The following is a 20,197-nucleotide window of genomic DNA, read 5'->3' as shown; positions in this document are numbered from 1 at the left end:
GTGTGTAATAATATGAAAGGGGATGGAGATGCCATATATTTCATTTTACTAAAGTCATATGTGTCAGCCAATTTGACCCAGACAACTGTAACACCAAGTTTAGTGTTCTTGAACTTGAGTTAAAAATTATTAAATGGATAAATATGTTGTTTAATTGAAGAAGGTGATCTAATTAATTGTTTAATTTTTTATTAATTGATCATTAGTGCTGGCCAGGCCTTGTCTTCTTGCTATTCGTTTCTCCAAATTTGTGATTATCTAATTGTCTTAACTAATGGGCGCTTCCTCAAATTTGTGATTATTTAATTGTCTTTATTATTAATGAAGAAGTCAAGTAATGATGGTGATGAGTACAGGAAGCAAGTACTGGCCGTACTCTGGTATTCTTTATGTAGGCACATAACTCTTATCCCTGGCTCACTCAAGAAATGTGACAAAATTTTGCAAATCTCTAATCTCTCTGCTTTTCTGACCACCTCGCCATACTTTAGTTGCAGGAAAGAATTTATGCATGAACCTGAAACAAATACAAGGAAGAACTAGTCTTTGGTTTAAATTAAAAATATACAGACAACCCCACTTAAACTATATATATTTCTATACATCAGTGTGCTGTCCTAAGTATCTTTGTTTTATTCACAAACTCTGTTCTCACTCGTTCCGACTTGTTCATCTGGTAGAACTTGAATCTAAGAATCATCGTTCTGCATACACTTTTGCTTGTCAATATACTGATTTTGTATTAGTAAAAAAGCCGAAAACCACACTTAGCACCTAAAGATACCGCATGTTATTAGTTTTCCATGTTGCCGTTATGCCGTACATGATAGTTAAGATGGTGACGACCCATATCAATTAATATTGCCATTTTGTTTCCTACATAAGTATTTACGCGCATCCATCCATCAGAGTTTTGTATGGTTCAAAATGCATTGCCATTAAATTCTGCATGAGAAATGCCTTGAAAATCTGAGCTGTGAGGATAGACAGATGTATGTGTAAAGCTTGGTTTTGGTTTCCATGAGGATGTATGTGTGTGTGTGTGTGTGTGATTGATGTGATATATCATCCATCTGGGCAGAAGCATAATTGAAAAGCCAGCCAACTGATTCATCCCCCAAGGACGTTCCTCTTGTACCACCAATCTCCCCTACATCATTTCCAGCTCTTCAATCATCTAACGCTTTCACAGACACAAAATTTCAACTGTTTCTCCACTTCTCCAGAAAAAACCAATTCAATATTCCTGACTATAACAACACATTCTTAATTACCGTTATACAACATCTCAACTCCTTACACTTTTTGACATCAAATGTGTGTGTAAAGAGTCATCCACATATATGATTGCATGTATGAAATTTTTAGAGACTCGGTACGAGTTACGGACAACATACAAGATAATTATACTGATATGTCCTGACGTGTGGATGTACTACACAAACTTGCACTGCAACAATGTTTTGCGTCTTGATTTTTCCTCAACATCATATGATCAGTTGAGAATTTATAATGTAATATATATGATCATATCTTTAGTTTGTAATATATATGTGCAAACATTAGGAAGTAGATTGACATAATTGTATCTCTGTTTTAACTTAAGAATGTTCATAACATAATTGTAGTAAAGAGGAAGCAAGTGATGTTTTGCCACCTACAAGCATGGATATTTTAGAGGAGAATCAAAGGAGTGTCTTAATTAAGGAAACCCTAGGAAGGAAGGTTCTTGTTGTTGGGGTGGGGTGGGGTGGGGTGGGGGTGTCATTAATAGGAAGGAATGAATAGCACATGAGAGATAGGGCCCATTGTGGCTCACGGGGATTAGGAGACATGCATGTTGGTGACACCTCAATACACTTATGTGCATCTCTGCTCACCGGCCACACCTCGGCCCATTACCCCATTACACATGCACATATATACATACACATCTCTGTATGTCATTTTCTTGCCCAAACTAATTCACAATTCATTTACCACACTATATATAAACCCCTTCTCTCTTTTGCATTTGAAGTTATTTAATTAATTTCAGACGAAATTATTTATCATTATTTTGAAAATAATAAATGATTATGAATATCAGACTATCTTTTATTTTTATTTTCTATTTTAGATGTGGGAGTTTAATTTTAAGTGTGTAGGTGTGGGGGAGAAGATATTAAGGTATACATGATTGAATGGGAGTATTGTGGAATGCACGACAATGATTTGATTTGATTCGACTACTGAATTAATTAAATATCACGTGTGTTTCTCAGTATTTTTTTCCCAAGAGTATTATTATTATATATATTAGCTGGCACCCTGCCTGTTTAATTTTTTCCAACTAAAATTTCTGACTCCTTTGCTCCTTGGAAGAGGATTTTCAACTTCAAAATTGAATGCAAATTGTTCAAAGGAGGTATAATTTTTTTTTTCAATTTTGGGATTTTTTTTAAGTGTGTGATCACAATTACTTTATAAATTTCAATAGACATGTATCTATTATTAATAATAAATGTATGTAATTAATCAATAACTACTATTACAATATATTAATATCTGTATTTAATGAGATTTAAACTAGCAACTTTGAGATCATGTGCCTCGACTTTCACTTGGATCATTTGTACATGTTTCCTATGAAATAACATCTAGCTAGATTGTTAAGCATGTAAGATAATCTAAACATAATTTTACATTGAAATTCGATTTAAGCTCGATTTGATTAATAATAATAAAAAAAAGTAAGCAAACAAATTCAGAATACTCAAATTCTACTCGAATTTAGCTCGTTATAATTTGTTTGAAATCGATTCGAGTAATAATCAATCAAGTTTAGATATAATGGTCTTAAACCTCAATAAAATTTTGAGTAAATTAAAACAATAACGTGGAAGATTTTAGTTGGATTCATTTAGGCATTAATGTAAAGGGTTGAATTGGTAGTTTCGTCAAATTTTGGTTAGAGGAGAAGAGAGATGGGCACATCTGAATGAATGATATTGAAAGGCAAAATGAATGGGAGTCGGTCAGTTTCTCCATGTTACCAAAACAAGGACAAGTTATAAGTACCATTACCAACACATGAAGTACACAAAAGGGTACAACTTTCAATTATCTAAAAGGTAAACGCACAATTTGGGTCGTACAAATGAAATTACTTTTCAAAAAACAGAATTAGTGTGTGGCTGTTGGGATTCGAGCCCAGGTCGAATGTAGAATTCTTACCACTAAACTTTAGTGATACGAGTAATAAAATCATCAAAATTTGAAATTTGATGTGATGAGTTCAAGTGTATCAGTATTATAGATACTAATTGTCTCTCGAAATTTGAAAGTCAAGATGACTCATTCTCTGTATGTATAGTGTTTGAAAATTAATATTGAATCCTATGTACATTTTCAACATACGGACTGCTAATACGGATCCGGACTTCAATTTCAAGCTCAAATGAATTAGGAAGTGGATGGAAACAAGTCATTCAAGAATTGGGTTCAAAAGAACATATTAATTAGGTTGATATACATTGGAGTAATGGCCTAGGGAGTGGGGACCAGATATCAGAGATAAATGGGAAAACCTAATGCTAATGGTTCAATTATGTGTGACTTGTGCTTCAAAAAGCCTTCTCCACGCCCTCATTTCCACTACCAATCAAACCTTTGATATCATAAAGCTTCCCAACACAGTAAATCCATAACCTTGCAAGTTGACCTTGTGATCAATAAACCCACTTACAAAGTGGGATTTTCCTATTTAGGCAACTAATTCGGACAACAAAGTCTCTTTTCTATCATAATTGCTCATTATAAAAAACACCACAAAGGTAAATATTGCTAATCCACTCACCCTTGTCTACTTATTGGTGATACCCCATTTCTTGATCCAATGTTTGTATGACCAAACAAATAACAGTAACAAAGTCTTCTATATATATTAGAGTGAATTTCTTCTTGTAAATCCACCCACATTATTTCTGCTTGTCAGCCTCAGGTAAGTCAGCTGAAAATATACGTTGAACCCATCTTTTACTTTAAGGTTTTTACTTTTGCTTCTGTTCTGTTGTGACGTTGCTCTATCACAATTTGTATGACTTGGAACGATTTGACACCATATCTCTTTTCTTGAATTGGAATTGTTATTAACGTAGTATGGTTTTGTCTCCAACCATGCAGCCGGGAGAGAAAATGAAAGTGGTGGCCGTTCTCTTCATTGCTTTACTTACTTCCTTATGCTTGGCAGCTCCTCGGAGAGCTCTTGTCAACAGTGGGGAAAACAATGGCAGAAAGGTATCTGTGGCAGAGAACTCAAATAAAGAAAGAACCAGCACGGCCGGCCATCCAGATGGCACCCTAGACAACCATCATAACATACCTAGACAGTATTATAATCAGTGGGGTAGCAATTCTGGTGGAGACGGAGACGACGGTGACAACAATGGTAATGGAACTGGTTGAATGAGACCTATGATGATGTATAATGTATGCGTCTTTCTTGTTTCGTGTCAAGACAATAATACGATGTTTGAGTTTGAAAATTTGTGTAATACTAAACGAACGTATGATGCTTGGACATTTTTGAGTTTTCTGCACTTGGACTTTCTCTGATACACGTTTGGCCTTTGTATTTGTACTTTGAAACGGCAGTTGAGAAAGTAGTCATTATACTCAATTCCGTTGTCAGCAAAACCAGACATTCAGTCACTGAAATCATGTGAAATTCTGTTCAAAAATCAATCCAAATAGTTCTAAAATCCTCAGTTCTACATGCTGTTTAGGATGGACAGGCAGCACTGTTAGGGAGAAATTTGAAATTATGTATAAAATTGCCTAATCATACTAACAGGAGAATCAATTGCCATTAATACTTCGTAGGATTCTTCTGTAGTCGCCCAATGTAATATCTGTACTTCTATCTGGAGAATCATGATGAATATGTGCAATCTTGGTTTTCCGGCCTTTGGGATAAGGATATATTGTAGCCAGCTCACAAACACGGCGCAGGATTGACTTTGGCAGAGGACGCCAGGCCATATTCCGTTTCTTTTCTCCCTGCATTGATGAACGTTCAAGACAAGACTTTCAACCTCAAGCAAGGTCGGAGGTAAAAATGCTGCACAGTATGAAGAAAAAGGTAACCTGTCGACTGCCTTGACTCTGAATACCACTTGCTTTCAAAAGATTTCGCCATTTGTCCTGTGCCAAATTGCAAGCAACAAATGATATCAAATCATGAATACGGATAGACAGAAAGTTTATAGCAGGGCATAGCTTGAAAGAAAGAGAAGCATTCACCTTGAGATCTACAGAAGTACGATGAGCAGATGCAGAGAAGAAAAGCTTCTTTATCCGACTCCATCTTCCAACACCATATTCTGCGACACCATCAATTAATTTTTTAACCTCTGCAATCGTCCATAACCTATGATGCTTCCTCCGACCATTAACTTCTTCAGAGCTCTCTGCTGTGAGATAGTCATCTCTTTTCTTTTGACGTACTGTTGCGTCACAGTCGTCCGGTTTCTTCGGACTCACTGCAGTAATGTTGTCATCCCTTTTCTTTATATGAACTGCAGTAACATTGTCTTCCCTTTTCTTTAAATGAACTGCAGCAACATTGTCATCCCTCTTCTTTTGAGTTGCAGCAGAGACACTATCATCCCTTTTCTTGAGATGAATAGCTCCGGCAAATACATCTTTTTTCTTTTGATTTTCTGAACTAATCCGGCTATCTTTGGACTTAGTCATCAGGTTTCCTCTATCTGAACTACGGACCTATTTACATCAAGCACCAATTTCATCATTTTGGAGTTCAATAGCAACTTATATGTTTAAAATCCATAAACTTGTATAGATAGATCTTGCAGCCGATAAAAAATTGAATATTACAAACAATAAAGAGGAACCCCAGAACATAAGAAAGAAGGGAGGATAACTGGCTTGTAGGAAGCCGATATAATTAGGCAATCATTAGAAGACATCTTGCTCTAAAACTCACCATATCATATGCACAGCTCTCAGGACATTCATTCTGCACCAAGGAACCAAAAGGCACCTGAATAGCTTTGACACTGGACTCTTCAGCAGGCAATCTTATTGCTCTAGGTCCTAGACGGCATTTCTTATGATCTTTAACTCCTAACGACTTTGAAGAAGAAACTTCCCGCCTTTTTTTTGAATGTCTGGAAAGCGGATCTGCTAGTTCATCAATGTACCTCTGTGTGGGCTTACGTGATCTCTTTGGCGTAGGAAAAGTGTTAGTGTGGCTTGCTGGAGCTGACGTTGTTACTAATGCATCCCGCCCCAGGAATCTTTTGATCTCACCAGTTTGGCCTGTCAGCCCACCAAATTCACTACTTTTCTCATTCTTAGGACTGTGTAGCATGTCAACTGATGGAGAAAGGCTTGTGTCATTCTCATCCAATATATCTTGAAAAGAACAGCTTGAAATATCATGGAACTTGCCCATATCCTGTAAAGCACATGATGTAGGAGACTTTGACGGCTCCTCCTCCTCAACGAATGTTTCAGACTTGTGGCAGGGATCAGAAATTTCACCAAATCTGGAGCTGTCAGCATTAAGTTGGTGATTCTGGCATTCAGGCACTTCCATTGCTCTAAATAGATCTGCTTTCCAAGGAGTGTCAGTAACAGCAGCAGATGCTAGAACTGGACTGTCTGACACTGAAGTCTGCAGGCCTTCACTTGAACCATAATCCAGATTTGTAATACTTTCAGCAAATTCAACACCTGAATAGCCAATAGTGTAATTTTTGTTTTTTTCAGGGGGCAGGGGAAAGCTATTGGCGTAAGCTACTCGAGGTGTGAAAAAGTAGATCAGAACAATTAAAAACAAGAAAGGACACCCACCTAGAAGGTACTCTTCTCCCATGCTACAGAAATCATTCTGCATTCTAAAATATCCAACTTCAACTTCACGCATTGAATCAAGTACCTACACATCACCATCCTTGTAAGATGTGACAATTCACAAAAGCTGAAGATAGAGATCAATGCAGAAAAAATCAGTTTCCCCATCATGTCCATGTGTATAACAGACTCCACTGTATACAAAATATCAATCTCACAGTTCAGAAGAGGCAAAGTTCAAGATGAACCGGTTGAAACTATATTTTCTTCTTCCACTATATCCATCATTTTTAAATACAAATTTGGGGGGAAAGCAGGACGCCATCAAAATCATGAAGTCTTTACACCGTTAATATTGCTTCCAATTTCTCAAAACAGCACACTAAATGAACAAGAAAATTTGGAATGCACTACTAAACTTTTTGCAATAGCTTGAACACAATGTTAGGGTGAAGTTCAAACTACTATAAAATATTTCTGTTTGTCCCCACACACATACATGCTATTTGTGTGTGTGAGAGAGAGCGAGAGAGAGACCCAGCAAATGTCAATGCATAATATGCACCAACCAAAACACTCAACAATCCATGTTAAAATATATGATGTGACTGTTCTTGAATTGCTCAACCTAAGCCTTCTAGAAATGATCAGTTGCTTCTTTTTCTTCAATTAAAATACCTTTATAAGATAAAAAGGCTCAGATGACACAATACAAGCAGTGTTATTGTTAAGTTCCACATGAATCACCACTCAAAACCTAATAGTCGCTAAATAATGCTTCACTAATGAGCTAAGATCCAGAAAGAAGAAAACTTCCTAGAACTGAAACCTCAACTCGCACAGAAATATTATATTTCTTTTAGTGAAATAAATGGAAACTATACATGAATAAAATATTAATACAAGCTGCTATACATCCATAGTATATGTTAAAAACATAAGCCCTATATTGATGAAAGGCAATCTGCAGTTGCGGCACACAAGTAAATGTGCATTACATGGGGCCAACATGCTGAAATCTACAATATAGGAAAACACAGAAATTCATATATATATATATATAGCAATAAATTAGAAGCAGTAGAAACAAGATTACAAAAGATGGGCAGTTAAACTAAATTATATCATCAAACATCCTTAAGAATCACACTCAACCATTGGTTGAGAAGAATAACCATGACATACATCCCCATTGAGAATATCTTCACCACATTCCTGAGATACAGCAGTATTCGGAACACCTGCGTAGAGTACAAATTTATGAGCAATGGCAGCTCATCTCTTAGTAAATAATCAAACAGTCAGGATATTTAAGAATCACAGAATATGTGCTGAATATATCTAATATGAGAACATTCGATGGCACATGTGTAAACCACATTCAAAGCTGAGCTCAAAGGGGCTTTCTTCTCCACAGGATGATTTTGGAAGAGTACACTGGAGAACTGAAGGTTTCATAGGTTACACTGAAAGAAAGAAATGCAATGATATTTTATTTATGCAGACAGATACAAGATAGTCAAAGGAAATTAACATATACAATCAGAGAGAGAAACTACCATTTTGTTCCTGATAGTAATAATAACACGAATTATTTGGCAATACAGATGATTGATGCGCATCTCAGAACTCAGATTAATATTATGTAATACAAATAAAATGTATCAGAATTAGTTACAAACAAGATATAACTCGGTAAAATGGTAAATCATCCTTGATAACTAGTCCAGCATCAGTTCACAAGTAGATATTTTCTAATGGCTCCTTTTACGTCTCTTGCCTAAACATAGAAGTACTTTGCAAGTAATTAAAATCACTCTTACAACTCTTCACCAAATGACAAAATAATCATTGAATTGTAGTTTTATAAGTTGGTATGTGAGGAGAGAGAAATTTGCGTTGCTTGATTTTAGAATATACCAAAATGGCGGGAAACCTCTTCCATCTCCATGGCATTCTCCGCGATATCATTAAAACACATGACACTATCCACTGAGACATGCCCATCTTGGGGTTCTACAAGCAGACGCTCAACATCAATTGTCCCATCTTCAAATCCAATTGTTGGAGGTCCATTCTCCATGACCTGATAAACATTATTGATAATAGGAGAAGTATTCTGTTTAAGCTTAACTAGTAGGAGGTACAAAAACATTCTATTTAAGCCAATTTGAGAGTTTGAAATTGTAGCACAGATACAGCAAAGCTAAAAGTATAACTTAAATTCTCCAATCACAGGAGATAGAATGATAACATAAGTGCCCCTCCAGGTTTACATCTACAGCCTCCCATTTTTCATTTTACCAAGTCAATTCAGTACAATAACATAGGCTATGTCCCACCAAAAATGGAAAAAAAAAAGGAACCTATGCAATAATCACCCTATTACGGCACAAGAGACCTATGCAATAATCACCCTATTACGGCACAAGAGACCTACGCAATAATCACCCTATTACGGCACAAGAGACCTACGCAATAATCACCCTATTACGGCACACTTATGTCTTCACTCTTCAATGCATTGTTTATACCATTTTCTCTAGTGCAATTCCATGGCGCATAGTTATTGATTTGGCTTCCATTTCTCCACTTTAATTGAATAGTAGTGGGCATTAGTCTTTCATTCACCTCATACGTATTCCATAATAACTCACTCGATACACTTCATAATCTACACACTAGAACAAGCATCATATACTAGCTATCATTCCTCAACCTCCATCCTTCATGAAAAAAGGAAACACAAATCTAGCAAACGAGCAATGCCCAACAATACTTGGCAAAGACAACAACATAGAAATTCAACAAAGCAACACTACATTAATAAAAACAAAACAAAACAAAACCAGAAAAAACAAATTGCATGAGCATAAGAAAGAGCTAACCTTGACACTCCAGTTTCTTGAGTTGTCTCGTTGCAGTGTGTGTGCGTGAGAGAGAGAGAGAGAGAGAGGGAGGGAGGGAATAATGAGGAAGAGAAGGTTCTTGGGAGAATGGGAAAGTAGGTACAGTGACGCAATATATTCGACGGAATCGAAAGGGATTTTACAAAGTTGTAATGGAATATGTGGGTTGGGGTCCGCCGTGGCGATGAGCAGTTATAGAGTTGTGTGAGACTGCGACAATGACACCTACTTCCCTCACTTTTTTCTTAATTTACGAAAAGAGGTGTGTGTGTTCATGTCCTGTCTTAATCTTGGTCAACTTCCAGTTGACCTCCCTCTTACATTCTCAACACCATTTCTTTATTAATTACACATACTTACAACTATTAATTACTCCATCATCATTGTCTTACGCTCTCAGTACCCATATTAGCTTATTATATTATACTCTGGAAATGACTACGCTTTCAAATGTCTCTCAAATTTATTATGTTGAGGGGTCCAAACTTTTAAGCAACTTTTGAAGTTTAAAATAGTTTGACCTCCACCAAACATATAAATACACTTGCTTCTTGTGTATCTTCTTATTGTGGCAAGCAGTGTCATTTAATCTAAAACTTCATTTCTTTTTTCTTTTTTTCTGAAATATTAGTGCCAATCGACCAAATAGTGCTTCCTCCAGCCTGTATGGATGTTACAAAAGTGATTCTTGACATCTCAGTCTTTTCTAGTTATATGTTTTTTCGAATTATTTATATTTAATGAAAACAATGAATAAATTAGTGGAAAATTGCACTTTACACCGCAGGCGTGCATGTGAAACGCCTGGCTCAGCCTTTTCAAGGTTGCTTCATTGTCATGCGTCCAAACCAAAATACATAGCTGCATAAAGAGAAGAGAAGCCCTGTATTTTGTAGGAGTAACTAGCAGTTGAATTTTGTATAGGCAACTCTACCATCTACATTGAAAATTAGAGACATGCATAGGATGAATGGGGAAAACCAGGCACCCCGAAGATAAAAATAAGGGGAAGAGGGGCGGTAAAGCTGGGCCCCGTGTTTCATGATTGTGCTTGGTCATTTTGCTCTCCTGTTTTCTCCCCGTTTGCTGCCAGGCCTCTAATTTTTACGTCGTAGTAAACTTCTTCAACTCTTCTAAGGTCATACTTCATCCCTGCTCAAGTAAAAATTGCACCAGCACTAGGTTTAATGTAAATGAAATTCACAAAAGAACAGCAGGTCAAAGACTAGCTGACAGACATCATATCAGGGTATACATAAGAAAGTTGACATACATTTTATATGCAGGTTTTTGGTTTTATTTTCAAAAACCCATTTTCAGTTTTACACTATTTTAACATTTTAAACTTGTTTGTTTAGCCAATCCCATTCAAAATGCCAAATTCCAATGAAAATTTGCAGCCTTGGTCCACTTTCTCATATATGGTTCTAGGCTTCATCAGTCATCTTGACTTTTTTTCAGAAATAAAAGTAATATTATACTATAAATTCAAAATATAATATCTAGAAAATATTTATATAACAAATCAAATCCAAACAAATTCTTATTTCTCACATCTATAAACCTAGTTTTGAAAACAATCATACATTTTCATTTCTAGCACAAAAACTACTAAAATATTTTCACCCCATTGAAAATACTAAAACTTGAAAATAAAAATAAAAACAAAACCAAACGGTCAAAACTTCCAGATCCTGATCCATTACAGATAGGCGTAGAGACATCAGAATAATTGGCTTACCATCAAATTTCTTGCGCAAAAAGTCATTCCGAAGGTTGAGCATGCGAAATGCTGCATGAAGATCGGTCAAGAACTTCAATACTTTCCTGGGGCAGTCATAATCCCCAGCAGTTACTTGGTTCACCACATACCTAGGCTGCAATGCACATAAGCAGTGGTTCTCATCTGTAATGAATGAAAGTATGTTTCTTTATTGAGAAACTTTGGTGAAAACATTTAGCACATAATGCAAAATCATGCACATTCTACGCCTCAATGCTTTTATACACAAGAACTTATCATTCAGATTTTTCAGTATCAATTAGAAATTTTCCAACATCTAAAGCTTTGCATCGCACACAATGTTACCAAAGTGCGGATAACATCATGCCAGAGCAGAGAATGCATGACTTTATGATTTTATCATTCCATCTCCGGTCAAAAGCATTATTACCTTGCTTTCACATGGTTTTGCACAACCACTATGAACATATCTCTCAAATTTACAAACTAATTATTTTTACACTGGGGTGCCTCTTCTTTTTCTAACACTTCAGTTCAGCTAAAGGAATTTTTAGTGAGTGTGCTTACCAAGTCATTGGACATAAAACATATTCCTGCAGAAGAACAAAATGATTTTTCAGAATGACCCATCAATAACATGTAAGCTCCTGAAGCAATCTCAAATGTTCTTACTATATATTATCAACAGAAAACTGGCCAGAAGGTCACCACTTACCAATGAGATAGTCTTCGATATCAAGGCCAAACTCATCAGGATTTACTGTGTTAATAATCGAGAAACATTAGCTTCAGAGTTTGTCATATTTTTTTTGCAAATTTAAATAGTTATGGACCAGAGAGCATATACTAATAAGTATTCACCCTAGGCATTCAAGAACAAAAGTACGAAGTTTGATACCGAAGTCCCAGATCATTCAACACACTGCATGTTTTGTTGCCAATTTCATTAGAGACATAAAATTAGGTCTGTAAAACAATATCACAGTGAAGTGCTATACTGTTTACCCCAGATTTTGAATAAGCAGGAACGAGCACCAAAAAGAAATGAAGACAAGTTTTAACTCTTAAAGAATGTTAAAAGCAAAATCAAATGACATATAATTGTAGGTTCATAGATAAAAATTTTCGAAATCAAAGTGATGCCTAAAAACTTCCACAAAGATGCATAACTAGAATTAGCTGAAAAAGATCTTTCTCAGCAACTCGTTAACTGAAATAAGTCAATCAAAAGGTGTTCTATAAGAAATCTTGACAGTAGAATGAGGAAAGGCTATCATAAGCATTGGCTGAGGGGAGGTTTATGGTAGATTCTTTTCCTCTTTCCAAATTTGAGCTGAGCTAATACAGATATATTTATGATCAGACATGGTGACCGCTCACAAGGCACTTCCAAACCAAACTTGCACATTTTAACTGAATATGATCAAGAAGTGATATAGCATATATAAATGGACCAGGAAATTTCTTTATTAATTTTAAGTTGGAATCACTAAATTTGACATACATCCAAGCTTTTCCTCTGCTTCTGTGTGCAGAAGAAGACTCCCTGTTTCTAACCAATGCATGAAAGCAAGGAGCGACACGACAGTCTGTGTCTCACTCTTCCAATCCCCATGATACCTACAAAATGAACAAAGATAAGTATCATTTTGAAAAGAAAGTAAGTCCTAAAAGAACCGATTATCCTACAAACCTGTAATACTGTCCAGGGCATTCACGGGTAATTTCTGCAAGCCTACTGAATAATTCCCTCATCAGACCTATCTGCCGTTTTGCTGTCTCCAAAACCTCTATTTAGAAAGCAACTATTAGAATAACATTGAAACCAATGAGAAACACACGTCTAAAAAAATAGATGTATATTCCATTATTTTAGAAAATAAACGGCAACAAAGGCTCTTGGAATTCTCTCATAACACACTTAGCAGAGCAACTATTTCATCTTTCTCTAGTATATATAATCTCGATTACACTCAGGGAAAGTTAATATTTACTTTCAAATGTCACCACTACACGCTGCCCTAGTTTATCATTTCTAAAACCGATTTAGTAAGTATAACTAATATTTCTCTATCAAATTTCATTATTCCAATGCTCAGCAACGTTTCGGTAAGAACTACGTATATTGACCATATAATAGGATAAGATTCAAATAGAAAAAAGTTAAAACAAAAATGGGGAGAATGAAGGTCAAATACAATTTGGAAGTACATAATCGCACCAGGTACAGGACGAGACTGATGAATGAGCAGAAGACTTGAGTGCATGAGCCTCGTAGCCGACTCGATTTCCAAAGCAACGCTCCGAATGCGCTCACGCAAGCTGCCGGAATCCTCGAGCTGGTGACGAAATTCCTCGAACTGTTTCTCCAGTGACTGGAAAGTGGCTAACGATGGCACGTGGGTTCCACTCTCGCCGCCGGCCATTGAAGTTAGAGGAGAATGCTTCGAGAGAAGAGTGAGAGGTGGGCGGTGGCGGGTAGGGTTTAAGGAGCGGAATGAAAATGCGAGGGTAGTAGAAATGGCGCTTCGAAATGCCGATTTCATGTTTGTGGGAAGAGTTAATGCATTTGCCCGCTGCTTATAATTTCCAGAGCATTTATTTATTTTTCACTTTTTAGTAGTATTTATATACTACTCCATTGTTTTTCTATAATATCATTTTTGCTCCCAACCAAATTAGATTTTTTGAGATAATAAAAAGAAAAGGTAAATTGTTAAGTTTGAAGTCTCACAAATAAATTTAAAATTATATATTTAAGTCTCATCAAATATGTAGGTATTTATTTATTTTATGTAAATTTATTATAATTTATTTTACCACTCTTATTTATATGTAGTTTATAATTTGTTTTACTATTTTTTTTATATAGATTCAATTTGTTAAAATATTTATATAATCATATAATTACTTCTTTAAAAAAGAAAAATACTACTTTGAAACATCGTAAACAAGGATAATATTGTTGATTTCTTTAAAATAAAGATAATATATATATATATATTATTCTGTTCAGATGATATTATTAATTACACATTTCAATTTTTAATTAAAATATAAAAAAATCCTTAAAATATGCATTAATTATAATTGAATTGTTTTTGACTAATTATTTCACTTGTCCATCATCACCTTATATATAGAATAAATAAAATCACACAATGAATAAATTTGCATGTATTTGGCATGGAACTACCAATAATAGTAGCCTTTTTTTTAAATAAATATGTTATTACAGCCAAATTATCTTAAGAAAATTATAGGAATGATATTTAATATATATTAAGGGATATTTGAATTCATTTAGTAAAATAAAAAAAGAATAAAGTATTTTTTCTATCATAATGTGAAGGAGCTATATAAATTCTAGAGAGAGACAAAACAGAATCCCAATGACAAATTGTGCCAACAAAACCAAAACTTGATGGCACTCAAAAAGTGAGTAAATATGATACAACAAAGGGTGCTCAGAGCCTATATGCTTTACATTGTTTGTACACCACAGAAATAAAAAGAGTAAGAAGAAGAAGAAGAAGAAGAAGAAGAAGAAGAAGAAGAAGAAGAAGAAGAAGAAGATGAGGATGAAGCAGCAGCAGCAGCAGCCCACAAACTCATTTCTTTCCAAATGTAAGCAAAAAAAAGAAAGCTAGAAACCTACATAGTATGCCACTGAGGATGAGGAGAAGTAGACATTTAGTCCAGTTGTGAACGTCGTAACCAAAGTCATTCAACGCAGCACACCGAGTTATCAACCATACTCCAGAGTATCTGAGCAGACGTAGGAACAAAAGTTATGGCAGGTTTCTAGTACAGATTATTAGGTAGTCCGCAGAGCACAATCACATAGTAATTGAGTGGAAGGTAAAATTGTAATGACCTTTGAGCGTTTGCTATAATGAACGCTTCCAAAGCCCATGTTGGATAACAGTAACCACTTACGATCCTTCCAAATTTGTCGTCTTTACCTTGATTTGCGATCAGAGTAAGAACAACAGGAAGAAGCACACACCACTGCATGGAAAGAAGGAAGCAAATAGGCGTTGTAAGCATAATATAAAGATATTATTGCAAGAGGTGCAATGTAAATTTTCAAAATTGTGGGGTTCTGTTATAGTATGCCTGGGCCTCAGGAGAGGGAGAGTTTTGAGGGCGTACCAGTTGAGCTTGAGCAGGCTGAAGAAGGATAGCAAAAATGTAGGCTACCCCCGTCACGCAATAGATGAGGCAGAACAAAACGGCATAGTTTTCTAGGAATGTTGATCTTGGATTGCTGAAAGAATAGAACATGGAAAGGAAAACTACAGGCTTGATAACTGTATTGAAATGATCAACTGTATCCTTGGAGAGGAAATAGGCTAGACTGCTCATGCCACTGTCGTTCTCTCTCAGGTACTCTAATTTGTCCTGGGAGAATGATCTCAGAGCAGAAATCTTACACAGGAGTGCTGCAAAACAGAAACTAAGATAATAAACAATGAGGAATAATGAAAGCAGAATCACATATCATTTTTATGAACTTGCAAGAAATGAGGCAGCGGAACTGTTATTGGAAAATCCAGTGAATACAGGGGATATGTTGGTGAAAATCTACTTACAGACTGCAATCACTGTATACATATAACCAAAATAGCCAAATGTGTCATCCTTCACTTTTGAAAGAGTTCCTAAGCATGCTCCAGCAAGCAAAAGGATTAGATAATCTGCCGCTTGTAGCTTAGCTTCTCGTAGCCGTTGCTTTCCATTTCTGAACAAACTCACAACATGTCAACAAAGACAAACTCATAGTTTATTGAACGTGTAATTGAATTTAGCATGTCACTGAAAAGCGTGGCACGAATACATTGTTTACGTGCATAAGAACTCATAAAAAGCTATGTCGACTGAAGAGATGAAGAAACAGAAACTCCATTAGTGACACAGAAGAAGTATCAGATTTTATACCTTCCAAGGAAATATCTGTATTGCTTAAGCACACCAGGAGTACGTCTGTTAGATAAGTCATCAGGTTTAAAAAACCTGTGCTGTGAATGGTCCTCCTTATCTTTCAACTCACTTCCAGCAAAAGATGCTTCTGGAGTTGGAACTCCTTTACTAGTACTTACACCTCCAGAGCCAGATGCAATTTCGTCACAGTATTGTAGCATATCAGGAGGGACAGCGTAGCCATTGTGAAGCATCCATCGGACAGGCAGTTGTTCCGCAGTTAACCCGCCACTTGGTTTCACTATACCCTCGAGTATATCGATGAAGTGGTCTGGAGGATTAACACGGTCTGGTACGGTGACTCCAAAGCTTGCAAAATATTCTTCTACTTTCTTCACGGATCCATGGTACACGGTAAGACCACCTTTGGCTAAAAGTATTAAGTCATCGAACATCTTGTACAAAGTATAGCTGAAGCAGGAAAATTGTAAATTCATTAACACTTTAGCAGCAGCAACATCATGATGAAAGGAATGCCTATCTATATATGCATGCACAAGTAATTATGTTGAACACCTCTGCTTCTAAGATAACAGCCCTTGGGAGTGTGCACACAATTTCATTCCACGTATGGATTTTAACCATCAAGATTTTCCTATAGAGAAGTAAATGCATTATATCATCACACTGAGTTATTTCAATGTGATTATCGCTAGAATATTGCGCTGATGCCTACGGGATTGGAGCTTAGCCAATGTTAAGAGAAACACATTGTTAAGCTTCTAATAGTACCTACAGATAAACTTTTTGGCTTTTCCTGTTCTTGTTGTGGAATTAATACACAGCTTCTAGGAACTCCCACTTTCTGGTGTCTCTCTTCAGGAAACTCCTATTTCTATTAACCGTGACATATTTCAGGTCCAGGGAGAGAGCAATGGGCTATCATTAGGACTTACCTGGGCTGATGAACAACCATGCAGATGTTTACTCCTTCAAGAGCTTCACGTCTAAGAGCTCTAATGAGTAAGGCTGAGGATGCACTGTCTAAGCCAGATGTGGGTTCATCCAAGATTAATAGTGAAGGTTCCATGACCATTTCCAGCCCAACATTTACACGTTTTTTCTGGCCACCAGAGATACCTCGCCTCTCTACTGTACCAACAAGAGAATCTCTCACTGCTTGTAGTCCAAGGGACTCAATAACTCTTTCAACAACAAGGACCTTATCGGCCTTCTGTATGTCTTCAGAAAGTCTTCATAATGTTGAAGCCCAAACATGAGTACACAGCAGAAAAAGCCAACAACTTATCAAATCAACAAAAGAAATCAAATTCAAGAAAATGAAATATGTTGCAAGCCCAAGAACAGAAAGGTGATTACACCGTATAAAATTAGCACAAAGAAATTGGAAAAGTTCTAATTAATTCAAAATGACTAGCAAAGGCACAATAGAAGCAGACAATAACTAAATCTGAAAAAGATAGCTCGCAAACTAATTACGAGCGTGACTTCATGGATAAGTCCATCTATGCACAATCAAATCCAGAATATAAGACGTCAGAAACTTAATTTAGGAGCAAGAAATGTCACGAATTCATCTACTTGTAGTTTCTTGCTGCACCATCACAAAGATTTAGCTCCATTCATGGCGCAAAATGTCATAAAAGGTTTACTGTTTCAACTCTCACAGTGTCATATAACAATAACAGTAACCAATTTCCACTTTTTTAGCAATTCTAAAGGAAAGTTATGAATATAACAAATTGAGAGCATTATACTGAAAATGAATTTCCAGTAGTGGGATGCATTACAATGTCAGGTGGTAACTGCATAGTCTTTTAATAACTTATTGAACCTCACATATTCAGCTTTAAGGATGATGATAACTGCCCCACATGCATAAAACCCAAATAACTAATATACCTGCACCGAGCACTGAAACGCAAGTTCTCTTCTACTGTCAAGTTTCCATGAACTATATCATCTTGTGGAACAAAACCTACTATTTTCTTGTAACAGTGAATTGAGTCAGGCTTTCCATTTATGAGAATTGAACCAGATATGTGGCACCCCCTTATCTTTCCTGCCACAGCAGAAAGAAATGTTGTTTTCCCTGCCCCTGATGGACCCATGACAGCTGATATTCGACCAGGCAAAATTTTCCCAGTGACACGCCTCATCAGATGTTTGTTTTTGTTTGCCAGAGTTATGGTGAGATCTTTGAAAGCAACCTCAAGGGATGGCCTAGTCTTCATTTCTGCATCAGTGGCCATTGAAATTACACCTGAGAAGGTCAATTTTTGTTTCTGTTCCATAGCTTTCTCTTTCTCAAGTTGACCATAAGCATACTTAAATATTTGGCTTTTAGTGTGCAACTGTTTTGCCTTGAGATTTTGCTTCTTAATATGCTTATCTCCAATTGCCATGTCGAAACCTCTGTGACTGTCTGGATTATCTTCAATTGATTGCAGCATCTGAGTGAGGTTGTTTTCTTCCTTTGTTGTCTTTGGAGCACCAGGTAGTGGTGTACTCGAGTTACCCGGAAACCTAGGTGGAAGTGAAGATGAATCACCAGTTTTACGCGAAAATTTGCTCGATAGCTGCTGTTGCAAGCCTATACTTCTGAGTTTTGTAGCCTCTTTTGCCATTTGCCACCTTTGTCTTGCTAGTGCAGTTTCCCGGGCACTTTTTGCCGCTCTTTCTCTGGACTTGGCCAATCTTTCATAACGAGTGGTGAGGACTTGATCAGAGCAATTGTAAAACACTACCAACACCAACGTTAACAAGCCCTGCATATACGAGTGGAAATCAGATTAGGGCAAGATAGAAATTAAGAGATCAATGTATGTAATTCTTCATTTTTCTGGAAGAAGCTGGTAATTAATAATGTGAAGAACCATCTGTTGAACAATGTAAAGATATGATTTTTATTAAGTGTTCAACTTACAATGATCAAAAATCCATATGCATGCAAGTTCTGTGTATCAGAATTCGGATTACAAGTACTCAACTTGAAGCAAGCTGCAAATATTCAGTATAATATTAGAACAAACGGTGAAACAATCATTGTGTTTCAAAAAATTCAAAGGAAGAATATTTCCTAATTACAAGTACTCAACTTGAAGCCAGTGTTGGAGGTCTTGGGTTCGAATGCTAGGTGTGTGCGCGAGTGAGATGGATGCATGCGCGTAAAAAGAAAACAAATACAATTTGAATTTGCCTATTTATAACTATTTCTATGACCTTTATCTCATATTATCTAGTTTATCACTAAGAAGGTACAGCAATTTGCTTAGACAGAGGTTTAACATTCCAATTTTCACAATGGTCCTTCCATCATGGGCTGCTACAATTGGGATAAACAACAGTCTATCTTTGGAGGAACCAACTTTCCGAAGAGATATTAACAACATTGACTATTTTCATTACAAACTTTTTTTCACCTCCTCTCTCATTGAAAATTTTCACATGTTAAAGCTATGCTCTACAAGACTCTTATTTAAGTCCACGGGAAACTAACAATAGTTACACGCCATGCTTTCTCCCAAATGAGCAATGCATCAGTTTGTATAAGAAACAACTTAAGAGTTTCTATAGCGTACCTCTTTGCTCAGTAGAGCCCTGCCTGCAGTAATGTCTGGATTTGCAAAAAGCAAAGAAGGTCAGTAAATAGAGATGCAAAATTCTAAGTATCAGGGCCCGAGGCTTTCGATGATATTCATACCCTTTTTTGCATTGGGTCTCTTGTGTGGTGGTTGGACAG

At 36.3% G+C, this 20,197-nt stretch overlaps 3 protein-coding genes and 1 long non-coding RNA gene across 5 annotated transcripts in view; 1 reads left to right on the top strand and 3 right to left on the bottom strand.

The window, feature by feature from the left end:
• LOC110012817 lies at positions 3,834-4,621 on the top strand. The gene is made up of 2 exons (XR_002288023.1): positions 3,834-3,982; positions 4,165-4,621. It is a non-coding gene; the product is annotated as an uncharacterized LOC110012817 (long non-coding RNA).
• LOC105174291 lies at positions 4,666-9,919 on the bottom strand. 2 transcript variants are annotated; one of them, XM_011096341.2, is made up of 8 exons: positions 9,747-9,919; positions 8,779-8,944; positions 8,044-8,099; positions 6,859-6,943; positions 5,987-6,738; positions 5,284-5,763; positions 5,128-5,184; positions 4,666-5,040 (listed from the first exon to the last, which is right to left on the bottom strand). In XM_011096341.2, the coding sequence occupies exons 2-8, from the start codon at positions 8,939-8,941 to the stop codon at positions 4,840-4,842; spliced, it is 1,794 nt and encodes a 597-aa protein (XP_011094643.1). In that variant the 5' UTR covers positions 8,942-8,944; positions 9,747-9,919; the 3' UTR covers positions 4,666-4,839. The 2 variants fall into 2 exon arrangements, with proteins under 2 accessions (XP_011094643.1, XP_011094644.2); XM_011096342.2 differs by lacking the exons at positions 8,044-8,099; positions 9,747-9,919 and having other exon boundaries at positions 8,779-8,912.
• Positions 10,522-14,096, bottom strand: LOC105174290 (translin). The gene is made up of 7 exons (XM_011096339.2): positions 13,733-14,096; positions 13,205-13,301; positions 13,016-13,131; positions 12,227-12,271; positions 12,079-12,104; positions 11,509-11,644; positions 10,522-10,919 (listed from the first exon to the last, which is right to left on the bottom strand). The coding sequence occupies exons 1-7, from the start codon at positions 14,055-14,057 to the stop codon at positions 10,807-10,809; spliced, it is 858 nt and encodes a 285-aa protein (XP_011094641.1). The 5' UTR covers positions 14,058-14,096; the 3' UTR covers positions 10,522-10,806.
• Positions 14,868-20,197, bottom strand: part of LOC105174289 (putative white-brown complex homolog protein 30) — a gene marked incomplete in the record, with an annotated part of 7,384 nt that continues 2,054 nt past the window's right edge. Inside the window, 9 exon segments of the mRNA XM_011096338.2 lie at positions 14,868-15,279; positions 15,389-15,522; positions 15,667-15,956; positions 16,107-16,255; positions 16,453-16,905; positions 17,391-17,687; positions 18,358-19,223; positions 19,382-19,455; positions 20,037-20,071. Of these exon segments, the coding sequence (XP_011094640.1) occupies positions 15,123-15,279; positions 15,389-15,522; positions 15,667-15,956; positions 16,107-16,255; positions 16,453-16,905; positions 17,391-17,687; positions 18,358-19,223; positions 19,382-19,455; positions 20,037-20,071 (2,455 nt within the window).

The sequence above is a fragment of the Sesamum indicum genome, linkage group LG11 (assembly GCF_000512975.1).
Source record: "Sesamum indicum cultivar Zhongzhi No. 13 linkage group LG11, S_indicum_v1.0, whole genome shotgun sequence".
Lineage (NCBI taxonomy): Eukaryota > Viridiplantae > Streptophyta > Magnoliopsida > Lamiales > Pedaliaceae > Sesamum > Sesamum indicum.
The sequence above is the reverse complement of the archived record's forward strand: the minus strand, read 5'-3'. Positions and strand labels throughout refer to the sequence as shown.